The sequence below is a fragment of the Primulina tabacum genome, chromosome 5, assembly GCF_025594145.1.
Source record: "Primulina tabacum isolate GXHZ01 chromosome 5, ASM2559414v2, whole genome shotgun sequence".
NCBI lineage: Eukaryota > Viridiplantae > Streptophyta > Magnoliopsida > Lamiales > Gesneriaceae > Primulina > Primulina tabacum.
Genome location: NC_134554.1, coordinates 10,968,826 through 10,989,086, shown reverse-complemented (window position 1 = coordinate 10,989,086; position 20,261 = coordinate 10,968,826). Strand labels below are relative to the sequence as shown.

The window sequence follows — 20,261 nt, the reverse complement described above, 5'->3', positions numbered from 1 at the left end:
AGAGTTTATGTCAATTTATTTTATTTTTATTTTTTGGTGCTGCCCACACTCCTCTTTATTTAATTGTTCGAGTAATCAGTGCGCATTTGATTAGTACTAATTTAATGACACACTTGTATTATATTGATATTAATATCATCCGAATGTTATATTTTTGTAATTAATGAATACATTTATTAAATACGAGGGTTTGAATAATTATTACTTGGATGTTCATAATCATCTCCAATAATTTTCTCTCCCCGATTAAATGTCAACTTACGGTAGCATTAAATTAGTGTTCGTTATGTTATTGTACATGACAAATTTTGGTTTGTTCTATTTTGATAAATACGAAAACTTGTGTGAGACGGTCTCACAGATCATATTTTCTGAGATTTCGTTAGATCTTCTTACAAGAGATTACTCTTAGATTAAATATGAATCAAGTAGACCGCTTTTTTGGACTAATTCAGGAAACTTTTTTGTCCATATCATCCAAGTCCTAGGTATAATCCAATAGACAGTAATTACTGCAAGTTTCGACTAAGGCGATACAGTACTAGCACGTACCGCACGACCATTTTTTTTTTTTTTTTTTTTGCTTTCGGTTTCACATTTAGGCACAAATATTCTTAAATGTAAAAAAAAGAAACCCGAATTTGCCACCTGAAAAAGAAAAAAAAGCAGAATTGACGAATTCTGACAGGTCTTGGAATAATTCATGTATTAAAATAGCCACACGAGGTAAACAAAAAAAAAAAAACGACATACAGAAAATGAGCGAGGCATCCTATCGTTGCAAATTATATTATGAAGTTTTGTGATTATATTCCAGTTTTCAATATCGATTTAGCTGTGTCTGGGGAAATGGTTGACTCCTTAGATGCTCAAGTTATCAATCACACCTTGTTCTCTATGTACCAATAGTAATTGATAATATACACAATGTCACAATATACTTGTATATATGTCACCCATGCACTATGTGATCTCCAACACACACACACACACACACACACACACACACATATATATATATATATATATATATATATATATATTATAGGCAAAAACTTGTGTGAGGCGGTCTCACGTGTCGTATTTTGTGAGACAGATATCTTATTTGGGTCATCCATGAATTTTTTTTTATGCTAAGAATATTAGTTTTTATTGTGAATATCGGTAGGATTGACCCGTCTCATAGATAAAGATTTGTGAGATCGTTTCACAAGAGACCTACTATATACTATACTATACCATGCATATATTATTATATCCTATTCTATTTTATAAAAGTCGAGCACATGATAGAAACCGTCAAGGAAAGAGACCAAAATATGTATATCCATTTTTGCCCTCCATCAAGGACAAATTCACCAAAATTGTTTTCTATAGTAATTGTAGTGTAACCCCTCGTTAATTCTTATAATTAATTTTGATTCTCATTTAAATATAAATCAAATGAATTATAAAAAATATTATACAAGCACGCAATGCGTACATCGATGTACTAGTTATTATTAAGATTGATGAGCTTATGATAACTAAATTTGTGTATTGATGATTTTTTAAAATACCAAAAATACCCTATTAAAAATATTTTTATTTTATAAAAATATATTTCGGTAGCTTCATGCATTCCTTTATAACTATCATATCTACTTTCCATAAGTTTTAAAATTGCTAAAATATTTCTTTATCTTTTATCCTGATTTTTGAAATTTTAAATAATTATACAACTCTTACTATTTAAAAAATTATTATAAGAAATCACAAAACTAAAAATGACAAAAAATTTAACAAAAAGATGTTACATTAGTTTATGTATGTGTGTGCATGTATATGAAGACTAATAATGGATGACAAAACTACGCGATAAGTGGATATACTCATCTCAAATCACTTTAATTTCTTGAAATTTATCTATCTAATGTACTATAAATTTCCGAGTGCAAAAAATCAACAGTTTATTAAAACTTAATGGTTTTTTACCAAAATTTCAAGTGTGGCTAGTATTTTCAATAAAATAGGAGACATATGGGTTTAAGTAGAGGATTGGCTGTTGCACGTTTCTTAATTTTTTTCTTCGGATCAAGAAGGTTTTTGATATCAGATTTGACTCTCGAAGAAAAAGTAGGCTAAAACCGTCTCTGCTTGGATTTGGGCATGAGGCAATGGCATCATGTGCCTTGTATCAGGTCCGAATATAGATAATCGACAATGAAAAAAAAATCCAGCTATTGACCAACTCTTCTGTGTAATCCAAGACCATTACTAGCTAGATTAATCAATTTTACAGACTAAAATATACCAAGTACCCCGACCTCCAGAAATATATATTGGAGAATGCATGGGATGTTAATTAAGATAGTAATAAGTTTATTTTGACTAGCTGAGCTAACATCTATCCAAGTTGAGGATGAAACTCAACACCCTTCCAGGGCGTACCTATATATGTACGTGTAGGCTAGACCGGGCTAGCCCCATTCCATATACAACGTCTTATGTCTCGTCTCAGGTCTCGCTTGTGTTATTTTATTATGGTTTTGATGATATATATATCTTGTTTTTCAAAAGAGAGAAGTTTCCAAGAAATCATTTGGAACGTATTTCATTTGTAACAGGAGATGCTTTTGTTTTGATGAAGTGAAAGACTGGTTTTGCAAGTTTCTGTATTATGAGTTTAATGTGCTTTGAAAGTTTTATTAGAAATTTATCAGATTATGTATCGCCGATACCATGTTCTATAATGAGAGCGTGACATGTATATCCATATTCATATCTGTGTTTGGAAGTAAGAGAAGAAATTTGGTGAGGATGTGGGGTCATCTTTGCTTTGAAGGTAACTCAACTCAATTCTCTATCTTAAGCATCTATGAATCATGAAGTTTCTTCCCAATTATATTTATTTGTAGCTAGCTTGAGTTAATTAAGTTTAATGGGCTGGCTCCAAATATTTGTAAAAACGATGGATTTTAGATATAGTCCTCTCGATAAATCCATTTATCCAGTGACGCTCTTCGTTATCTCAATGCTTCTTAATTACTCAATATTTCAACATATTCATGCCGAGCTAATTATGGAGGAATTCACTACTGCAGGGAATGTTTTATCATCCTATTGTGGCTTTACAGACCCCGGGTTGGTAGCCCAAGTTTCGTATAGTTTCTGCTTGATTATATACATATATATATGAGGATAAATCTTAGCAAAGAATTTATGGTGATCAGGTTATGTGATATGCGTGAAGATGCATGGAGTATGGTGCAGAGAAACGGGAACCAATTCACGGTTGATGGGAAACCATTTTATGTTAATGGATTCAACACTTACTGGTTAATGGTTTTTTCAGCGGATGAATCAACTAGAGGAAAGGTGAGTGAGGTATTTCAACAGGCCTCATCTGTTGGGCTAACGGTGTGCAGGACCTGGGCTTTCAATGACGGACAATGGAGAGCTCTTCAGAAGTCCCCGTCTATTTATGACGAGCAAGTTTTCAAGGTGACCCAATCATCATTTTTAATTTCTGGATTCGTATAACGATGTTTCTGTATTTGATTCTTCACTAACTATTACAGGGCTTGGATTTTGTTATAAGTGAGGCAAAGAAGTATAAGATAAGACTGATATTATCCTTAGTTAACAACTGGGAAGCATACGGTGGAAAACCGCAGTATGTGAAATGGGGTCTTGCAGCTGGCCTTAATTTGACTTCCGACGATGACTTCTTTTCCCATCCAACTATCAGAAACTATTACAAATCCCATGTTAAGGTAATTAAACTGCATGAAAGAATTGTATTGTTGTTCCCGTGTTTCGTTGGCTCTAGCTCCTCCGCTCTTATATATATATATATGTATGTATGTATGTACAGGCAGTTCTAAACAGAGTAAATACCATAACCAACATAACGTACAAGGATGATCCTACTATATTTGCTTGGGAACTGATGAACGAACCGCGGTGTGAATCAGACCCCTCAGGAAATAAGTTGCAGGTCTAGTTTCAGTTTTGAACTAATTGTTATGAGTAATCTGTTGAAGCATGCATGATATTGGCAATTCATAATGAAATTGTGTGCTGTTGATCCTTCCATTTAGTTATACGCATGCCTCCCAGGTATATAACATTTTGGTTAAAAGTTGATTATAGAGTTGGATAGAAGAAATGACAGTGTATGTGAAAAGCATTGATCCAAAGCATTTGGTAGAGATTGGACTCGAAGGGTTCTACGGTCCATCGACACCTCATAAGGTTCAAAATAACCCAAATACCTATGCTCAACAAGTTGGCACTGACTTCATCCGCAATCATCAAGTTCTTGGGGTTGATTTTGCTTCTGTTCACATCTATCCAGATTCTTGGTAAGAGTTTTTCCAAGCAATAAACAAAGTAATGAAGTATGCATTAATTTTTGAATTAATTAATTCTATTGCATGATCAAGGATTTCTCAATCAATAACTGATGCACACATCGAATTTACAAAATCTTGGATGCAATCTCACATCGATGATGCTGAGACCTTCCTAGGCATGCCGGTCCTGTTCTCTGAGTTTGGAGTGTCGACAAAAGATCCAGGCTACAACGCAAGTTATAGGGACACCCTGATTAGTAGCGTGTACAAGACACTGGTGAACTCCTCCAAGAAGGGGGGCGGTGGCGGAGGAAGCCTTTTGTGGCAGCTGTTTCCGGAGAGAACGGATTACATGGACGATGGATATGCAGTCGTTCTTTCCAAGTCCCCTTCAACTTCGAATATCATATCTATTCAGTCCACCAGGTTGAAGACCTTCAATTCCTTGTGCTCCTGGAAATGCCGATGGGGATGCCATAGAAGGCACGATCATATACATATGCAGCGGGATGATTAAATTTATGCATGCATGCATGCGGGCAATTACACTCCACATATTTATATTTGATTTTTTGGTGAAAATCCCAAGTAATTTTTGTTTTGCCTTACAAACCCGTTGTAATAATTAATTATTGCCGAAAAATCCAAAACATAAAGATATATCATTTTAATTCACCAAAATGCCCTTGAATAGATAAAAATAATTTTGTCAAATTAAACAATAATAAGTTTGAAATTGAAAAATTATTCTATTACCATTTAAACAAATTATATTTTCTGGGAAGATTATTTGTGAACTTTGTATTTGTATTACCAATAAAACTTAAAAATATGTAAAAAAATATTTTTATAATGTGCGTAGACGAGCGCAATCGAACTAAACTTAAGTTAGTAATAGTAATTTAGAATAAAATATAGCTATCATATCTTTAATCAATTTAATTATGAAAATAATTAGGGATAGATTAAAAGAAGATATGTGTAGAACTATATAATATTTTATTAACTTATGAATTGGGTCATTTTGGAAAGATAAATATTATTTTTTGGAAATTTAATTTTTTATTATTCTGGTATGAGAAATATAGTTGAATTAAATAGGAAGAAATAAAATTATAAAAGAGAAATGAATATTTGTCTGTTAGTTTTGTATATTGATTGGTGGTTAGAGATAGAGAGACAAAAGAAGAAATTAAAAATTATTGGAAAATAATATTTAAAATGTGTGTATTGAATATTTGAACGTTGAATATTTGAATGTTGAAAATAAGAGTTGTAAATATTGAAAATTAGTGTGTGATGATGTAGGTAATGATGTATTTTATTTTTGGATTATTTGTAAAGATTTCCTATAAATAGATCTCTCATTTGTGAAGAAAATCACAATTGAGTAGAGAGAAAAATATTATAAAGTGTGTAGTTTGGTAAATTTTGAGAGTTTGAGATTTTTACTTTTTACCATAAATTTTTACTTTTTCACAACACGTTATCAGCACGAAGCTCTAAAAGTCCTACATACTTTTCCAAGCTCCAAACAGAAGAAAAAGGTAACAAAAATAATTATATTTATTTTACTGTTATTTATTTATTGTGTATTTATTTAATATACAATATAATGTTATTATTAGAAATAATAAAAATAAATTTTTCATAAACTTGTTATAAATCCTGGGAGGATGTTAAGACGACATCCCACACTCCCGGTAAGGGATACGACAAGTATAAAAGCCTATAAGGTTTTTAAACAAAATAAATTATGACACTCATTATAATATTATGATATGATATACATAATTATTTAAACATGTCTAATATTATATATATCATATTATTACCATAAAATTATACAAATACATACCTTTATTTTTTTGTACCCCAACGGTCATAAATGGTAAAAAACGGCTAGTTTTTGCCCTATAAATATGATCTCACAAACACATTCCATCACTCCAACTTTCTCTTCTTCTCTAAAAATTATTCATCATCAAATTTTTCGAAGAAAAAAGAAGATGGCTTTCTCAAGGATATTTTTAATTATTTTGGTTGTCATACTCACGAGTCTTGTATTTATCGGAGAATATCCTCCTCGTGCGTTTTCTTTATTTTTACAAATACTTGTACTTGTTGTTTATCCGTTACTTTGTATTGCAATAATTATTAACTAATAAAATGCATCGTAATTTTTTTTAGTACCACCATGTCAAATTTAACAAAGCTCGAATTTGTTGCGCTCGACATCACGGGAAAGAATTATATGCCATGGACTCTAGATGTAGAAATGCATCTTGAGTCATTGGGTCTAAGCGAGACCATTAAAGAAAATGGTATATGCACGTCACAAGAAAAGGCAAGAGCCATGATATTTTTGCGTCGACATCTCGACGATGGATTGAAATGTGAATATCTGACTGAAAAAAATCTCATGGCTTTGTGGAAGGGATTAAAAGAAAGATTCGAACATATAAGAGAAGTTATACTTCCGACCGCCCGGGATGAATGGAATACATTGAGATTCCAAGACTTTAAAAAAGTCAGTGATTACAATTCGGCGATGTATAGAATAATCTCGCAATTAAAATTTTGTGGACATGAGGTCACAGAATCTGAGATGCTTGAAAAAACATTTTCCACGTTTCATGCATCAAATATTACTCTACAGCAACAATATAGAGTACGTGGATTCGCGAGATATTCTGAACTCATCGCCTGTCTTCTTGTGGCGGAAAAAAACAACGAGCTATTAATGAGAAATCATCAGTCCCGACCCACTGGATCAACAGCATTTCCAGAAGTAAATGCTGTAAGTAAAAATGAATTTAAACCTAGGAAACCAAAATCAAATTCAAAGACAAGGTTTTGGTCGAGGTCGAGGTCGAGGTCGTGGACGTGGACGTGGACGTGGAATTGGCCGTGGTCGTGGTCAAGGCCGTGGTTTTGAAAATAATCGAGATAGTTATTTTTATAACTCATCTCAAAAGAACGTCCCAAACCATCCACAGAAAATGCATCATGAGAATACAAGTGTTAATGAGAAGCACTCAAAAAGATATGAAAGTTCTTGTTACAGATGTGGTACTCCAGGACATTGGTCCAAAGTTTGTCGAGCCCCTGAGCACCTTTATAAACTTTATAAAGAATCATTAAAGGGGAAAGAAAAGGAGACCAACTTCACTGAACGCAGTGACCGTTTGAGTGATTCAACTCATTTTGATGCTGGTGATTTTATGAATGATTTCTCTGGAAATGATCAATATGTTGGTGGGATAGAAATGAACAATATTGATGCTGTAGATTTTCTCAACGATTTCTCTGAAAATGAACAATATAATGGTAGAATATAAATGTACAATAATCTATTTTTCATGTATTCATAGAATAATGTTTTATTGTATAATTATGATTTGTGTTATATTTAAATATATATTGCAAGTAATTTATTTCATTGCATATTTTTTTGAAGTTCAAATATGGAAAATACTATGAGCAAAGCTGAAGTTTGCATACCCGATAGTGGTACAACGCACACTATCCTCAGAGATAAAAGATATTTCTTGGAACTAAAACCAACAAAAACAACGGTGAATACAATATCAGGTCCTGTAGACTTGATTAAAGGATGTGGTAAAGCACAATTTTTGTTACCTAATGGTACAAAATTTTTGATCAATGATGCTTTATATTCACCACAATCGAAAAGAAATTTGTTGAGTTTTAATGATATATATTCCCATGGGTATGATACTCAAACAATGAATGAAGGGAATGAGAAATATATGTGTCTTATCACATATAAATCAGGAAAGAAATATGTGATTGAAAAACTACCAATGCTCCCTACTGGATTGCATTATACACATATAAGTCTCATTGAATCAAACATGGTAGTTGATAATTCTTCGATATTAACCAATTGGCATGATCGATTGGGACAACCTGGTTCAACAATGATGCGAAGAATTATAGAAAATACACATGGTCATCCACTGAAAGACCAGAAGATCTTTCAGAATAATAAGTTTCAATGTAAAGCATGTTCTCTTGGAAAAATTATTATAAGACCATCACCAGGCAAAATCCAAACTGAATCACCAATGTTTCTTGAACGTATTCAGGGTGATATTTGTGGACCAATCCATCCACCATGTGGACCATTCAGATACTTTATGGTATTGATTGATGCCTCCAGCAGATGGTCACATGTATGTTTATTATCAACTCGAAATGTTGCATTTGCAAGACTACTTGCTCAAATAATAAAATTGATGAATCAATTTCCCGATTATACAATCAAGAAAATTAGACTTGATAATGCTGGTGAATTTACTTCCCAAACTTTCAATGATTATTGTATGTCTATGGGAATCATTGTTGAGCATCATGTTGCTCATGTACATACACAGAATGGATTGGCTGAACCATTGATTAAACGTCTGCAAATGATTGCTAGACCAATGATTATGAAAACAAAGCTCCCTATTTCTATATGGGGACATGCAATTTTACACGCTGCTTCATTAATTCGCATCAGACCAAGTGCATATCATAAATACTCCCCATTGCAGCTTGCATTTGGTAAAGAACCAGACATTTCTCATCTGAGAATTTTTGGATGTATGGTGTATGTGCCTATTGCACCACCGCAACGAAAGAAAATGGGACCTCAAAGAAAGGTTGGAATTTATATCGGTTATGATAGTCCATCAATCATTCGATATCTTGAACCTCAGACAGGCGACGTGTTCACAGCACGTTTTGCTGATTGTCATTTTAATGAGAAAATCTTCCCAATGTTAGGGGGAGAACAGAAACATACCGAAAAGGAAATTACATGGTATGTATCATCATTGTTACATCTGGATCTAAGAACAAAACAATGTGAAAAAGATGTACAACAAATTGTACACTTGCAAAGAATAGCAAATCAAATACCAGATGCATTTGCTGACACAAAAGGGGTAACTAAATCATATATACATGCTGCAAATGCCCCTACTCGAATTGAAATTCCAAAGAAACAAATGGAAGATACTCATGATGTCATTAAACGCTTGAAGCGTGGAAGGCCAGTCGGTTCCAAGGATAAAAATCCTCGAAAAAGAAAATTCATAGAGAAACACGATGATCACAAAATAAAGAATGACGTTTCTGAAGAAACACATGATGATCACAAAATAGAGAATGGTGTTCCTGAAGAAACACATGATGATGAAAATGTTCTGTCAGAACAACAAACTGACGAGAATCATGAAATCTCTATCAATTATATTAATACTGGAAAAATATGGAACCGAAAAGATATAGATGAAATTGATGATATATTTTCTTATAATGTGGCAATCGACATCATAAATGATAACGAAGATCATGAACCAAAATCTTTTGGTGAATGTAAAAATCGGCAGGATTGGATAAAATGGAAAGATGCCATCCAGGTTGAATTAAATTCGCTAAATAAACGTAATGTTTTTGGACCTATAGTCCTTACACCTGAAGGTGTAAAACCTGTTGGATACAAATGAGTTTTTATTCGAAAGCGAAATGAGAAAAATGAAATAGTAAGATATAAAGCTCGACTTGTTGCACAAGGTTTTTCTCAAAGGCCTGTAATTGATTATGAAGAAACGTATTCTCCTGTGATGGATGCAATTACGTTTCGGTATTTGATTAGCTTGGCGGTATCTGAAAATTTAGAAATGCGTCTTATGGATGTTGTTACAACTTACTTATATGGATCACTTGATAGTAATATATATATGAAAATCCCTGAAAGATTTAAGATGCCTGAAGCACAAAGTTCAAAACCCATGGAATGTTATTCTGTGAAATTACAAAGATCATTATATGGGTTAAAGCAATCAGGTCGAATGTGGTATAATCGACTAAGTGATCACTTGATGAAAAAGGGATATGTAAATAATTCAATATGCCCTTGTGTTTTCATTAAGAAAACAACATCCGGATGCGTAATTATTGCTGTATATGTTGATGATTTAAACATCATTGGAACGAATAAAGAAATTCAAGAAGTTGTGTCATACTTGAAGGAAGAATTTGAAATGAAGGATCTTGGAAAAACCAAGTATTGTCTGGGTTTACAAATTGAACAAAAAGAATGTGGAATGTTTGTTCACCAGACAAATTATACAGAAAAGATCCTTAAACGTTTTAATATGGATAAAGCAAATCCTTTAAGTACTCCAATGGTTGTTAGATCATTAAACATAGAAAAGGATCCATTCCGTCCATGTGAAGATGATGAAGATATTCTTGGTCCAGAAGTACCATATCTAAGTGCCATCGGTGCCCTTATGTACCTTACAAATTGTACAAGACCTGATATATCTTTTGCCGTGAATCTGTTGGCAAGATTTAGCACATATCCAACAAAGAGACACTGGAACGGAATTAAACATATATTCCGTTATCTACGAGGAACGACAGACTTGGGACTTTTGTATTCAAAAGATGCTAATCCAAGTATAATTGGTTATGCTGATGCTGGATACATATCTGATCCACACAAGGCACGTTCCCAAACTGGATATGTATTTACTCGTGGAGGCACTGCAATATCTTGGCGTTCTCAGAAACAAACGCTCGTAACAACTTCATCAAATCATGCCGAGATTATTGCACTACATGAAGCAAGTCGTGAATGTGTGTGGTTAAAATCAATGACCCAACATATCCAAATTTCATGCGGATTATCATCTGATGAGAAGCCTGTGATACTATATGAAGATAATGCTGCATGTGTTGCTCAAATGAAAGAAGGATACATAAAAAGCGACAGAACTAAACATATTCCTCCTAAGTTCTTCGCATTCACCAAGGAGCTTGAGAAGAATAGATGTATTGATGTTCTTCACATTCAATCAAGTGAAAACTCATCAGATCTCTTCACGAAGGCACTTCCTACGTCAATATTCAGAAAGCACATATATAATATTGGGATGTGCAATCTACGAAATTTGTGAAGAATTGTTCATGTCAACATCAGGGAGAGTTTAGGTGACTGCACTCTTTTTTCCTTACTATGGTTTTTATCCCAATGGGTTTTTCCAAGTAAGGTTTTTAACGAGGTAGTACAAAAACACGTAATGAAGACATCATCGTATCATGATCATCATCACAAGGGGGAGTATTGGAAAATAATATTTAAAATGTGTGTATTGAATATTTGAATGTTGAATATTTGAATGTTGAAAATAAGAGTTGTAAATATTGAAAATTAGTGTGTGATGATGTAGGTAATGATGTATTTTATTTTTGGATTATTTGTAAAGATTTCCTATAAATAGATCTCTCATTTGTGAAGAAAATCACAATTGAGTAGAGAGAAAAATATTATAAAATGTGTAGTTTGATAAATTTTGAGAGTTTGAGATTTTTACTTTTTACCATAAATTTTTATTTTTTCACAGCAAAAATAATATTAGTTACCGAGCTCTTGTAATAATAAAAAAGAAGGAAAGCCAAAAGTCGTGCTCTTCCACTCGTCTCTCTCTCTCTTTGTGTCAACATCATCAATTACACGTTCAAATTTTGTTCATTAATCGGCAATTTGTTTTGTATTTTCATAGAATTGTTGTTGTTGGATGGATAGAAAAAGCCCAAAAACGGGGGTAGAAGGCAGGCAGCAGATCTGAATCTAATCTGACATCGATTAGCCTTTTCCGAGACGGTAAACAAATGAGGGAGACCCTCCTCTCTCTCTGCTTTCAATTTCCCATCTTCAATCACCAATGTCATTTCATATCGCTCGCATTTATTTGGCCGACCAATATATAAGTCTTGATTCAGATTTGGCTTTGTGTTGTGTCTCTGTTTTTTGCAGTTCTGGCATTTCTTGGACGTTTTTGGTTTCTCCTGGAGCAATCACGCATTTGTAGGTGTTCTTTCTGTTTGAAGGCGAAAAGATTTTTTTTTATATGTTTGAAGGCCAAAAGGTACAGTCTTTTTTCTGCTGGGGTTTCAAGATTAATTATTTTGGTGGAGAACATTAGGTAGTGCGGCTTATTGTATTTTTATCATCTTCCTGATGTTGGCTAATATTTAGAGGAAAAAATTATTCGGTGAGCAGACCTTCAATTGGGCACCTCGTTTTCTGACTGTTGGTTTGGGCGGGGCATATACTCCTTGGGTTGAGAAAAGGTATAGATTTACATATACTCTTGGGGGTGGTACCAATTGTGTTTGATAAGTTCGGCAGTTGTTTTGCTTAAGGATTAGCTATGCCATTCTCCAATGTGTTTTTCGCATTGGTGGATTCTTTATGTCTTCTGGCAAGCCGCTGTTGTCTCAATCTGGACCCCTTTCTGCTCCACAGCCTCACCCCATTCACCATAACCGTCACTCTTCCTTGACTATCAGCTCATTGGGATGCCTGCGCCATAACGCATCAATCTCTTCTTCTATTGCTGACGAAACACTAGATAACAATCTGTATGATCTGAAGGAGGTGGTGGAAGATACTGTAACTACTACTGTTGCAAGGAACTCGCGTGAAGGTTCTGCTTTCTGGCCTAAAAGAAAGGAATATCGGTCGGCGGAGCTTCATTTGCAATGCCCCCGACGCAAGAGGAAAGGCCTTGTGTCATGGGGTGGTGTAGCGGATTCATGGCTTGATATTAGTGCCCTGGAAGTTTCTGGTGCTTCTTCTCGGGTGCAGGACAACTTGAACAAGTCACGAAGGTCTGAAAGATTCCTTCAGATAAGCATGCAGCTTGCTGAGAGTATAAATCATCATGATAACCCCAGGTTGATCCATGTCAATGATCCAATAAAGACGAATGAAAAGGATGATTTTTCCGGGAATGAGATCCGGACCAGTAAATATACATTCCTTAATTTTTTGCCTAAGAATCTTTTTATTCAGTTCCATCGAGTTGCTTATTTGTACTTTCTAGCCATTGCTGCTTTGAACCAACTTCCCCCTCTTGCTGTCTTTGGGAGAACGGTTTCCCTTTTCCCGCTTCTTTTTGTACTCACTGTCACAGCTGTAAAAGATGGTTATGAAGATTGGCGAAGACACAGGTCAGATAGGAATGAGAACAACCGGGAGGCTCTAGTGCTGAAATCTGATAAGTACTATCCCAAAAGGTGGAAAAAAATACAGGCTGGGGATGTAATAAAGATCCATTCTGATGAGTCTATTCCCTGCGATATGGTGTTGCTGAGCACAAGTGATCCTAGTGGAATTGCTTATATACTGACGATGAATTTAGATGGCGAGTCAAATTTGAAGACAAGGTATGCTCGGCAAGAAACTAACAATTTGGTACTTGAAGGGTCAACAATATCAGGGATTGTCAGATGTGAGCAGCCAAACCGAAACATTTATGAATTCACCGCGAACATGGAGTTGAAAGGGCATAGGTTTTCCCTCAGCCAATCAAACATCATTTTGCGTGGTTGTCAGCTCAAGAATACAGAATGGGCTGTTGGCGTTGTGGTTTATGCTGGACAGGAGACAAAAGCTATGCTAAATAGCGCAATGACTCCTTCTAAACGAAGTAGACTGGAAACCTACATGAACAGGGAGACTTTATGGTTATCTGTTTTCCTCTTGATCATGTGCCTCGTTGTAGCCTTTGGGATGGGTTTATGGCTAAAGCGTCATGAGCCCGAGCTTGATACATTGCCTTACTACAGGAAAAGTTACTTTGAGAAGGGAAAAGTTGGAAAAAAATACAAATATTATGGAATTCCTATGGAAACCTTTTTCTCATTCTTAAGCTCTATTATTGTTTTCCAAATAATGATCCCAATATCTCTATATATCACCATGGAGCTTGTTCGGTTGGGACAATCATATTTTATGATCGGTGACAGGGATATGTACGACAGCAGTACTAATTCCAAGTTTCAGTGTAGATCCTTGAATATTAATGAGGATTTGGGACAAATAAGATATGTATTTTCGGACAAGACTGGTACACTGACAGAAAACAAGATGGAATTCAAAAAAGCTAGCATTTGGGGAAAGAATTATGATTGCAGACTCTCGTTGACTGGCCCATCAGGTGTTGAAGGTATAAGTCAAGTCCTGTTTCACTTTTTGATGATAATAATAGTAAAAATTATAATATTGTGGCTCTGTTCAATTTTTTTTGACGCTCCAGAGGATTAAGTACTTTAAAAAATATTGCTGTGTTTTTTTTGTTGCATTCTAGGAATGGAGGTAATACCGTAAGTTTGAATTCGTTGCCCCCAATAGTTAAGCTTGCAAAATGTGGTATCAGTATACGCCATGAATCTGCTTGAATTTATATGTATAGAACACATCATGATATATCAAATTGTTATAAGCATTTTGCTTTTCAGGTCATTCACATGCGTCTGAATGTGTATATATCTAAGTGCAACTTTCCAGGTTTTATAATTAAAGCTGGTGGTTGATTCTCCTATACATTAAATCAGGCTCTCAGAATTTATTGATGTTCAAGACTACAGGAAATGTGAATGACTGTATCACCATGAATTCACATAGCCTACATTCGTTCATTCGTGTAGGAGAAGGGCTTTTAAAGGGTGCCGAGTTGTAAACATAAAGATTGGTCCTAGACCCCACACACTGCATGCTTTTAACAACTATAGCTTTTACTGAATTTATACAGCTTTCTTCAACCTTCAATATCTGCAATAGTGATGTACTTAATATATTGCTTTCCTTAAATACCTGTATACGTATGCGTGCCTGACAATGTTTGCAATGACTGAGGTGGAATAATGCTTTGATTTTTTTATCACATCTATCAAGTGACTATATATACAATTGTATATATATGCTAATGGTTGACATACCTCTGCAGGGGAAGATGCCAAGTTTTATAAACAAAAATGGAGGCTAAAATCTGAGATCTTTCCAAACTCTGAACTCGTGAAACTGTTGTACAAAGATCTATATGGAGAAGAAAAGATTGCAGCACATGACTTCTTTCTGACTCTGGCAGCCTGTAATACAGTGATTCCTATTGTATCTGAATGCCCTTCAAGTGGTCTGGACTGCACACCAGGTGACAGTCATAAATCTGTCGAATATCAAGGCGAATCTCCAGATGAACAGGCTCTGGTTGCTGCGGCGTCAGCTTATGGGTATACACTTTTTGAACGTACATCTGGGCATATTGTCATTGATGCCAATGGTGAGAAATTGAGGTTAGAAGGCTCTCTTTACTTCGAGAAAGTGTAGGTCTCATTGGAATTTTATTTCCGAGTGATGTGTGCTGTTATTATGGACGACCGTCTCCTCTTTTGCAGCATATGTTATTTATTTTATTTTTTCCTTTAACGCATACACACCATCCATTTCAGTTGAATTTTTTAAGGATATCAAGTTGAATCAACTGCTATATTCTTCAATATGTAATCTAAAATAGTAAACCCCGGCATTACCTTTTCTATCAAATTTGAAGTTACTTTGAATACTCAAATGTATACACTTCTAATGCAGGTTGGATGTTTTGGGTCTGCATGAATTTGATAGTGTGCGTAAAAGGATGTCTGTGGTTATTAGATTTCCAAATGATACTGTAAAAGTATTGGTGAAAGGGGCAGATACTTCTATGTTTAGCATTTTAAAGCAGAGCCACGCCAGTGATGATCCTGTAATATGCACAACACAATCTCACTTGAATGAATATTCTGCTGAAGGTTTGCGCACTCTTGTTGTTGCTGCTCGAGACCTTACGGATGAACAACTTGCGGAGTGGCAATGCATGTATGAAGATGCTAGCACATCTTTAACTGACAGATCAATAAAATTGCGCCAAACTGCAGCTCTTATTGAACGTGACTTGACCCTGCTTGGGGCCACAGCCATTGAGGACAAATTACAAGAGGGAGTACCAGAAGCCATTGAGTCCCTGCGGCAAGCTGGAATAAAGGTGTGGGTTCTCACTGGGGATAAGCAGGAGACAGCGATATCTATTGGTCTTTCTTGCAGACTCTTGACCACGGATATGCACCAGATAATCATAAATGGAAATTCAGAGGATGAATGCAAAAAACTTCTGTGTGATGCTAGGGACGGATATTTTCTGAAGTCCGCAAGTTGTAGCGATCAGATTCCTAAACGGAAGAAAAGTGCCGAAATTGATTATCTTGAAATCCCTTCTAATACAAAGTCAGCTTCACCACAGCTGCATGCAGGACAGGAAGATGGACCTACTTCCAGACCGCTGGCACTTGTTATTGATGGGAATAGTCTGGTGTACATATTAGAGAAAGATCTGGAGTCCGAGGCATGCATGCATCATCTCTATCTTTGTTGTAATTTGATTTTCTTTGTTTTCTTTGGTCTCTTGATTTAGTTTTGCTCGTATGATTGCTAAAATTTGGTTATTGAATGGCCCATTTTGATCTTTGACTGTGAGAATGCTTTGTCCTCTACTCACTCACCCTGCTTCTCACAAATTTCTTTGTATTTTGTAACAGCTATTCGACCTTGCAACCTTGTGTAGGGTAGTGCTGTGTTGTCGCGTTGCACCGTTGCAGAAGGCTGGAATTGTTGACATGATTAAAGGCCGCACCGATGACATGACACTAGCCATAGGTGATGGTGAGTAAGTTCACTGAATTCATGTAAAATTAAAGATATAATAATGCAGTTTTCGTTTGGTCTCTTTCTTTTGGGAGGTTGGGTGTGGGAGGAGATGATTGCATTTGTTTTTCCAGGTTAATCCCCAGAAACCTTTGTATCCTGACTGTGCAGATTCTTTCTAATGTGAATTATGTTCATACCCTAAAAAAGTGGTGTGTGTGTAGGCTCTTTGCAAATTGCATCTTTAAATAAGGGTTTTTAGGTTACTTTTGCTTACAATTGATGTACAATGTATCTGCAGGGGCTAATGATGTTTCAATGATTCAAATGGCGGATGTTGGTGTCGGAATTTGTGGTCAAGAAGGTCGACAAGCAGTGATGGCATCAGATTTTGCTATGGGACAATTCAGATTTTTGAAAAGACTGCTTTTGGTGCATGGACACTGGAATTATCAGCGAATTGGTTATCTGGTCCTATATAACTTCTATCGCAATGCTGTTTTCGTATTGATGCTTTTCTGGTATGCTTATCATTCTTGGCCTTAATATTTTGCATTAGCTGCTGTGAGTTTGTCTATTTCCCATAAAGGCTTTCAAATTCTCTGTGCTCATCAATAAAAAGTAGAGTTGAATGTACAGCAGCATAGGTCACGGTATTTTGTAGTGACTAATGATAGTACTATCGTTTTTCCTTAGCAATATTTGACCCCGTGTACATGTTAATCACACATTGGCAATGCTGATGAAAAATGACAATCTCTTGTTCGGTTTCGATTTTGCATTGTAATTTTTCACTTAATTGTATTGTGGCGTATTCTTTCGAACTAATGCCTTTCTTTATTAAAATTAAATTTCAGGTATATATTGTGTACAGCCTTCTCAACTACATCTGCACTGACAGACTGGAGTAGTGTTTTTTATTCTGTTATATATACTTCAGTACCTACTATAGTTGTTGGTATTCTTGACAAGGATTTAAGTCACAAGACATTACTTAAATATCCAAAACTTTACGCTGCGGGTCATCGACAAGAGAGCTACAATATGTTCCTCTTCTGGATTACAATGGTGGACACGCTATGGCAGAGCCTTGTTCTCTTCTATATCCCATTGTTCACCTATGAAGAGAGCACCATTGACATTTGGAGCATGGGCAGCTTGTGGACAATTGCTGTTGTAATCTTAGTCAATGTGCATTTGGCAATGGATATTAAACGCTGGGTAGTTATCACTCATATGGCCACGTGGGGATCAATAATTGTAACATATGGTTGCATGGTGGTGCTTGATTCTATTCCCGTCTTGCCTAATTATGGGTTAGTTTGCAAAGTGATTTAGTTTGTTGAAATCAGACATTTTTGTTATGTTTCATTGTTTCTCTATTGTTCATAACTGGAATTTTTCTCGGTTTTGTGCAGTACAATATACAACCTGGGAAAGTCACCAACTTATTGGCTCTCCATTTTGCTTATAACAGTTATAGGATTGCTCCCTCGATTTGTTTTCAAAGTTTTCCATCAGATTTTTTGGCCTTCAGATATCCAAATTGCTAGAGAGGCTGAAATATTGAGAAAGCGGCAAAGGTTTTTTGAATCATAGGTTGGTGTAGTTTGAAGCTGACCGGTTACTTTATTCTATTTCAACAAACCTTAAGTTTTTCAACTTTTTCCAGATGCATCTTCCATTGGGCATTGCCACCCAATTGTAAGTTCATGGTTTCCCTTCTGTGTTATTGACACGGCTCATCTCATGATGTGCATATTCAACACAAGGTGGCGATCCACTAGTATCTATCATATTCTGTTAATAGCTCGTGGATACTTATAGACAATGGCATGTGTAACGTACTTATGACCTTATACTTTTGACGCCCGTGAATTGATTGGGTCTTGGATCATGTTGTCTTGTTCTTGATCGTCGGGTTCCATGTTTGGGTTTTCAGTTTTTATATCCCATGGATTTGCTAGCAGTCGTGGCCGTGATGGCTGTTGGATATGGCTCGCAGTTTGTTGCATGAGCTGTTCTTTTATCAGCCATTCTTAGGTTCTTCACTACTTGAAATATTTTTTTTATAATTGTTTGAATTAGATGATACCTGATTTGGCCATGGTAACCAAGTGTTATAGGGTTCTTTTACTGCTAGGGTTAATGTCCAAATGCTTTTGAATGAATTGTCCAATCATGATTGAGCAACTTGATAAATTTCTACTATATAAATTGTGATTTTTCAAGATCTGTGTATAACTTTGGGATTGATTTTGATGAAGTGGCTGATGTTGATAGAGTTTTACAATGAAAAGGAACATTCGATAATAGAACGTTGAATCTTTTCAGAATGAATTTTGTGTAAACACTACAAATATCATTTAAATTTTATGTGGTACATGTGAAATTTATTACCACTTACGTAGCTTGTGGATTGATCTATAATGCATACTTGGCTGACTTATCCTGCAGAAGCAAAGATTCGAATGTTCTTGGACACATCATAACTATTTCTGGATTTTCTCCCATGGATCCTTGAAGCTTTTTCTTTTAAATGCTTCAGATTATTGGCGCACTGTTTACCCACATGTGGAAAGAAAAGTAGTGGAACAAGCAAAAAAGGTGGATTGGATATTATGCTAATTTAACCGGAGCAAAGAGGGAGAGGAAGTATGACCTCACAGCCAGGCTGTGTTAATCGTAAAGGGAGATTGAAGTCAACGGAAATAAGCCTGCTGGCTGGTTCTTCTGCAAGATTCCTACTAGATGTGATTAATAGCTGAATATCACTCAACAATTGTGGTTGTGTGAGAAAAATTATGAGATGCCGAGAGAAGGGAGAGATATATCAAAGTGTACACTAGTTTATGTAAAGAATATGTAGTGATTTTCAATCACTTTTATAAGAAGTTCGTAATATCTGAGGTGTTTTATCGGCCAAGTGAAGAAAAAGAAGGGTAAATTTGTTGAGAAGAGTTGTATTTGTTATATCAGCAGTGAATTGAGAAGCCGTGGATCTTTTTCTCTCTTCTGTTTTGTTTTGTTTTGTTTTGTTTTTTCATGTAAAAATGTTTTTAAAAAAGTAAGTGAAGAGGATGGCTAGAAAGAAAGAGTGTGCCCATTACCAAGAAGATTAGAAGAAAGTTTGGGAGGTGTTAAGTTTTGTTAATTTGATCAAGTGCATTCCATGTTAACACGTGGAGCAAAAATAGGAGTAGGTCTTCTGTGAGACGGTCTCACAAATTTTTATCTGTGAGACTGGTCAAACCTATCAATATCTACAATAAAAAGTAATATTTTTAAAATAAAAAATAATATTTTTTTATGCATGACTTAAATAAGAGATCCGTCTCCGTAACACAAGTTTTGCCCAAAAATAAAGCACATCATTTTAT

General features: G+C 35.3%; 2 protein-coding genes across 6 annotated transcripts; both read left to right on the top strand.

The window, feature by feature from the left end:
- Positions 1 to 2,917: 2,917 nt before the first annotated feature.
- Positions 2,918 to 4,911, top strand: LOC142544760 (mannan endo-1,4-beta-mannosidase 6-like). The gene is made up of 6 exons (XM_075651797.1): positions 2,918 to 3,123; positions 3,213 to 3,483; positions 3,561 to 3,755; positions 3,857 to 3,979; positions 4,135 to 4,346; positions 4,428 to 4,911. Exons 1-6 carry the CDS (start codon positions 2,921 to 2,923, stop codon positions 4,852 to 4,854), a joined length of 1,431 nt encoding a protein of 476 aa, XP_075507912.1. The 5' UTR covers positions 2,918 to 2,920; the 3' UTR covers positions 4,855 to 4,911.
- A 6,909-nt stretch (positions 4,912 to 11,820) lies between these two features.
- On the top strand, positions 11,821 to 19,894 carry LOC142546472 (phospholipid-transporting ATPase 1-like). 5 transcript variants are annotated; one of them, XM_075654203.1, is made up of 10 exons: positions 11,821 to 12,021; positions 12,175 to 14,371; positions 15,152 to 15,497; positions 15,793 to 16,582; positions 16,776 to 16,899; positions 17,183 to 17,402; positions 17,739 to 18,197; positions 18,300 to 18,480; positions 18,554 to 18,585; positions 19,430 to 19,894. In XM_075654203.1, exons 2-8 carry the CDS (start codon positions 12,613 to 12,615, stop codon positions 18,478 to 18,480), a joined length of 3,879 nt encoding a protein of 1,292 aa, XP_075510318.1. In that variant the 5' UTR covers positions 11,821 to 12,021; positions 12,175 to 12,612; the 3' UTR covers positions 18,554 to 18,585; positions 19,430 to 19,894. The 5 variants fall into 5 exon arrangements, with proteins under 5 accessions (XP_075510318.1, XP_075510317.1, XP_075510321.1 ...); XM_075654202.1 differs by having other exon boundaries at positions 19,339 to 19,894; XM_075654206.1 differs by lacking the exon at positions 18,554 to 18,585.
- Positions 19,895 to 20,261: the final 367 nt, after the last annotated feature.

What these genes read in the sequence shown, in the direction of transcription:
- LOC142544760 (XM_075651797.1), top strand. Translation starts at nt 2,921, where the DNA reads ATGGGCTGGCTCCAAATATTTGTAAAAACGATGGATTTTAGATATAGT. An exon ending in CCTCAGGAAATAAGTTGCAG is followed by an intron (nt 3,980 to 4,134) that starts GTCTAGTTTCAG and finishes AGTTGATTATAG; the next exon opens with AGTTGGATAGAAGAAATGAC. An exon ending in CACATCTATCCAGATTCTTG is followed by an intron (nt 4,347 to 4,427) that starts GTAAGAGTTTTT and finishes TGCATGATCAAG; the next exon opens with GATTTCTCAATCAATAACTG.
- LOC142546472 (XM_075654206.1), top strand. Translation starts at nt 12,613, where the DNA reads ATGTCTTCTGGCAAGCCGCTGTTGTCTCAATCTGGACCCCTTTCTGCT. An exon ending in GCCAATGGTGAGAAATTGAG is followed by an intron (nt 15,498 to 15,792) that starts GTTAGAAGGCTC and finishes CTTCTAATGCAG; the next exon opens with GTTGGATGTTTTGGGTCTGC. An exon ending in TTCGTATTGATGCTTTTCTG is followed by an intron (nt 17,403 to 17,738) that starts GTATGCTTATCA and finishes ATTAAATTTCAG; the next exon opens with GTATATATTGTGTACAGCCT.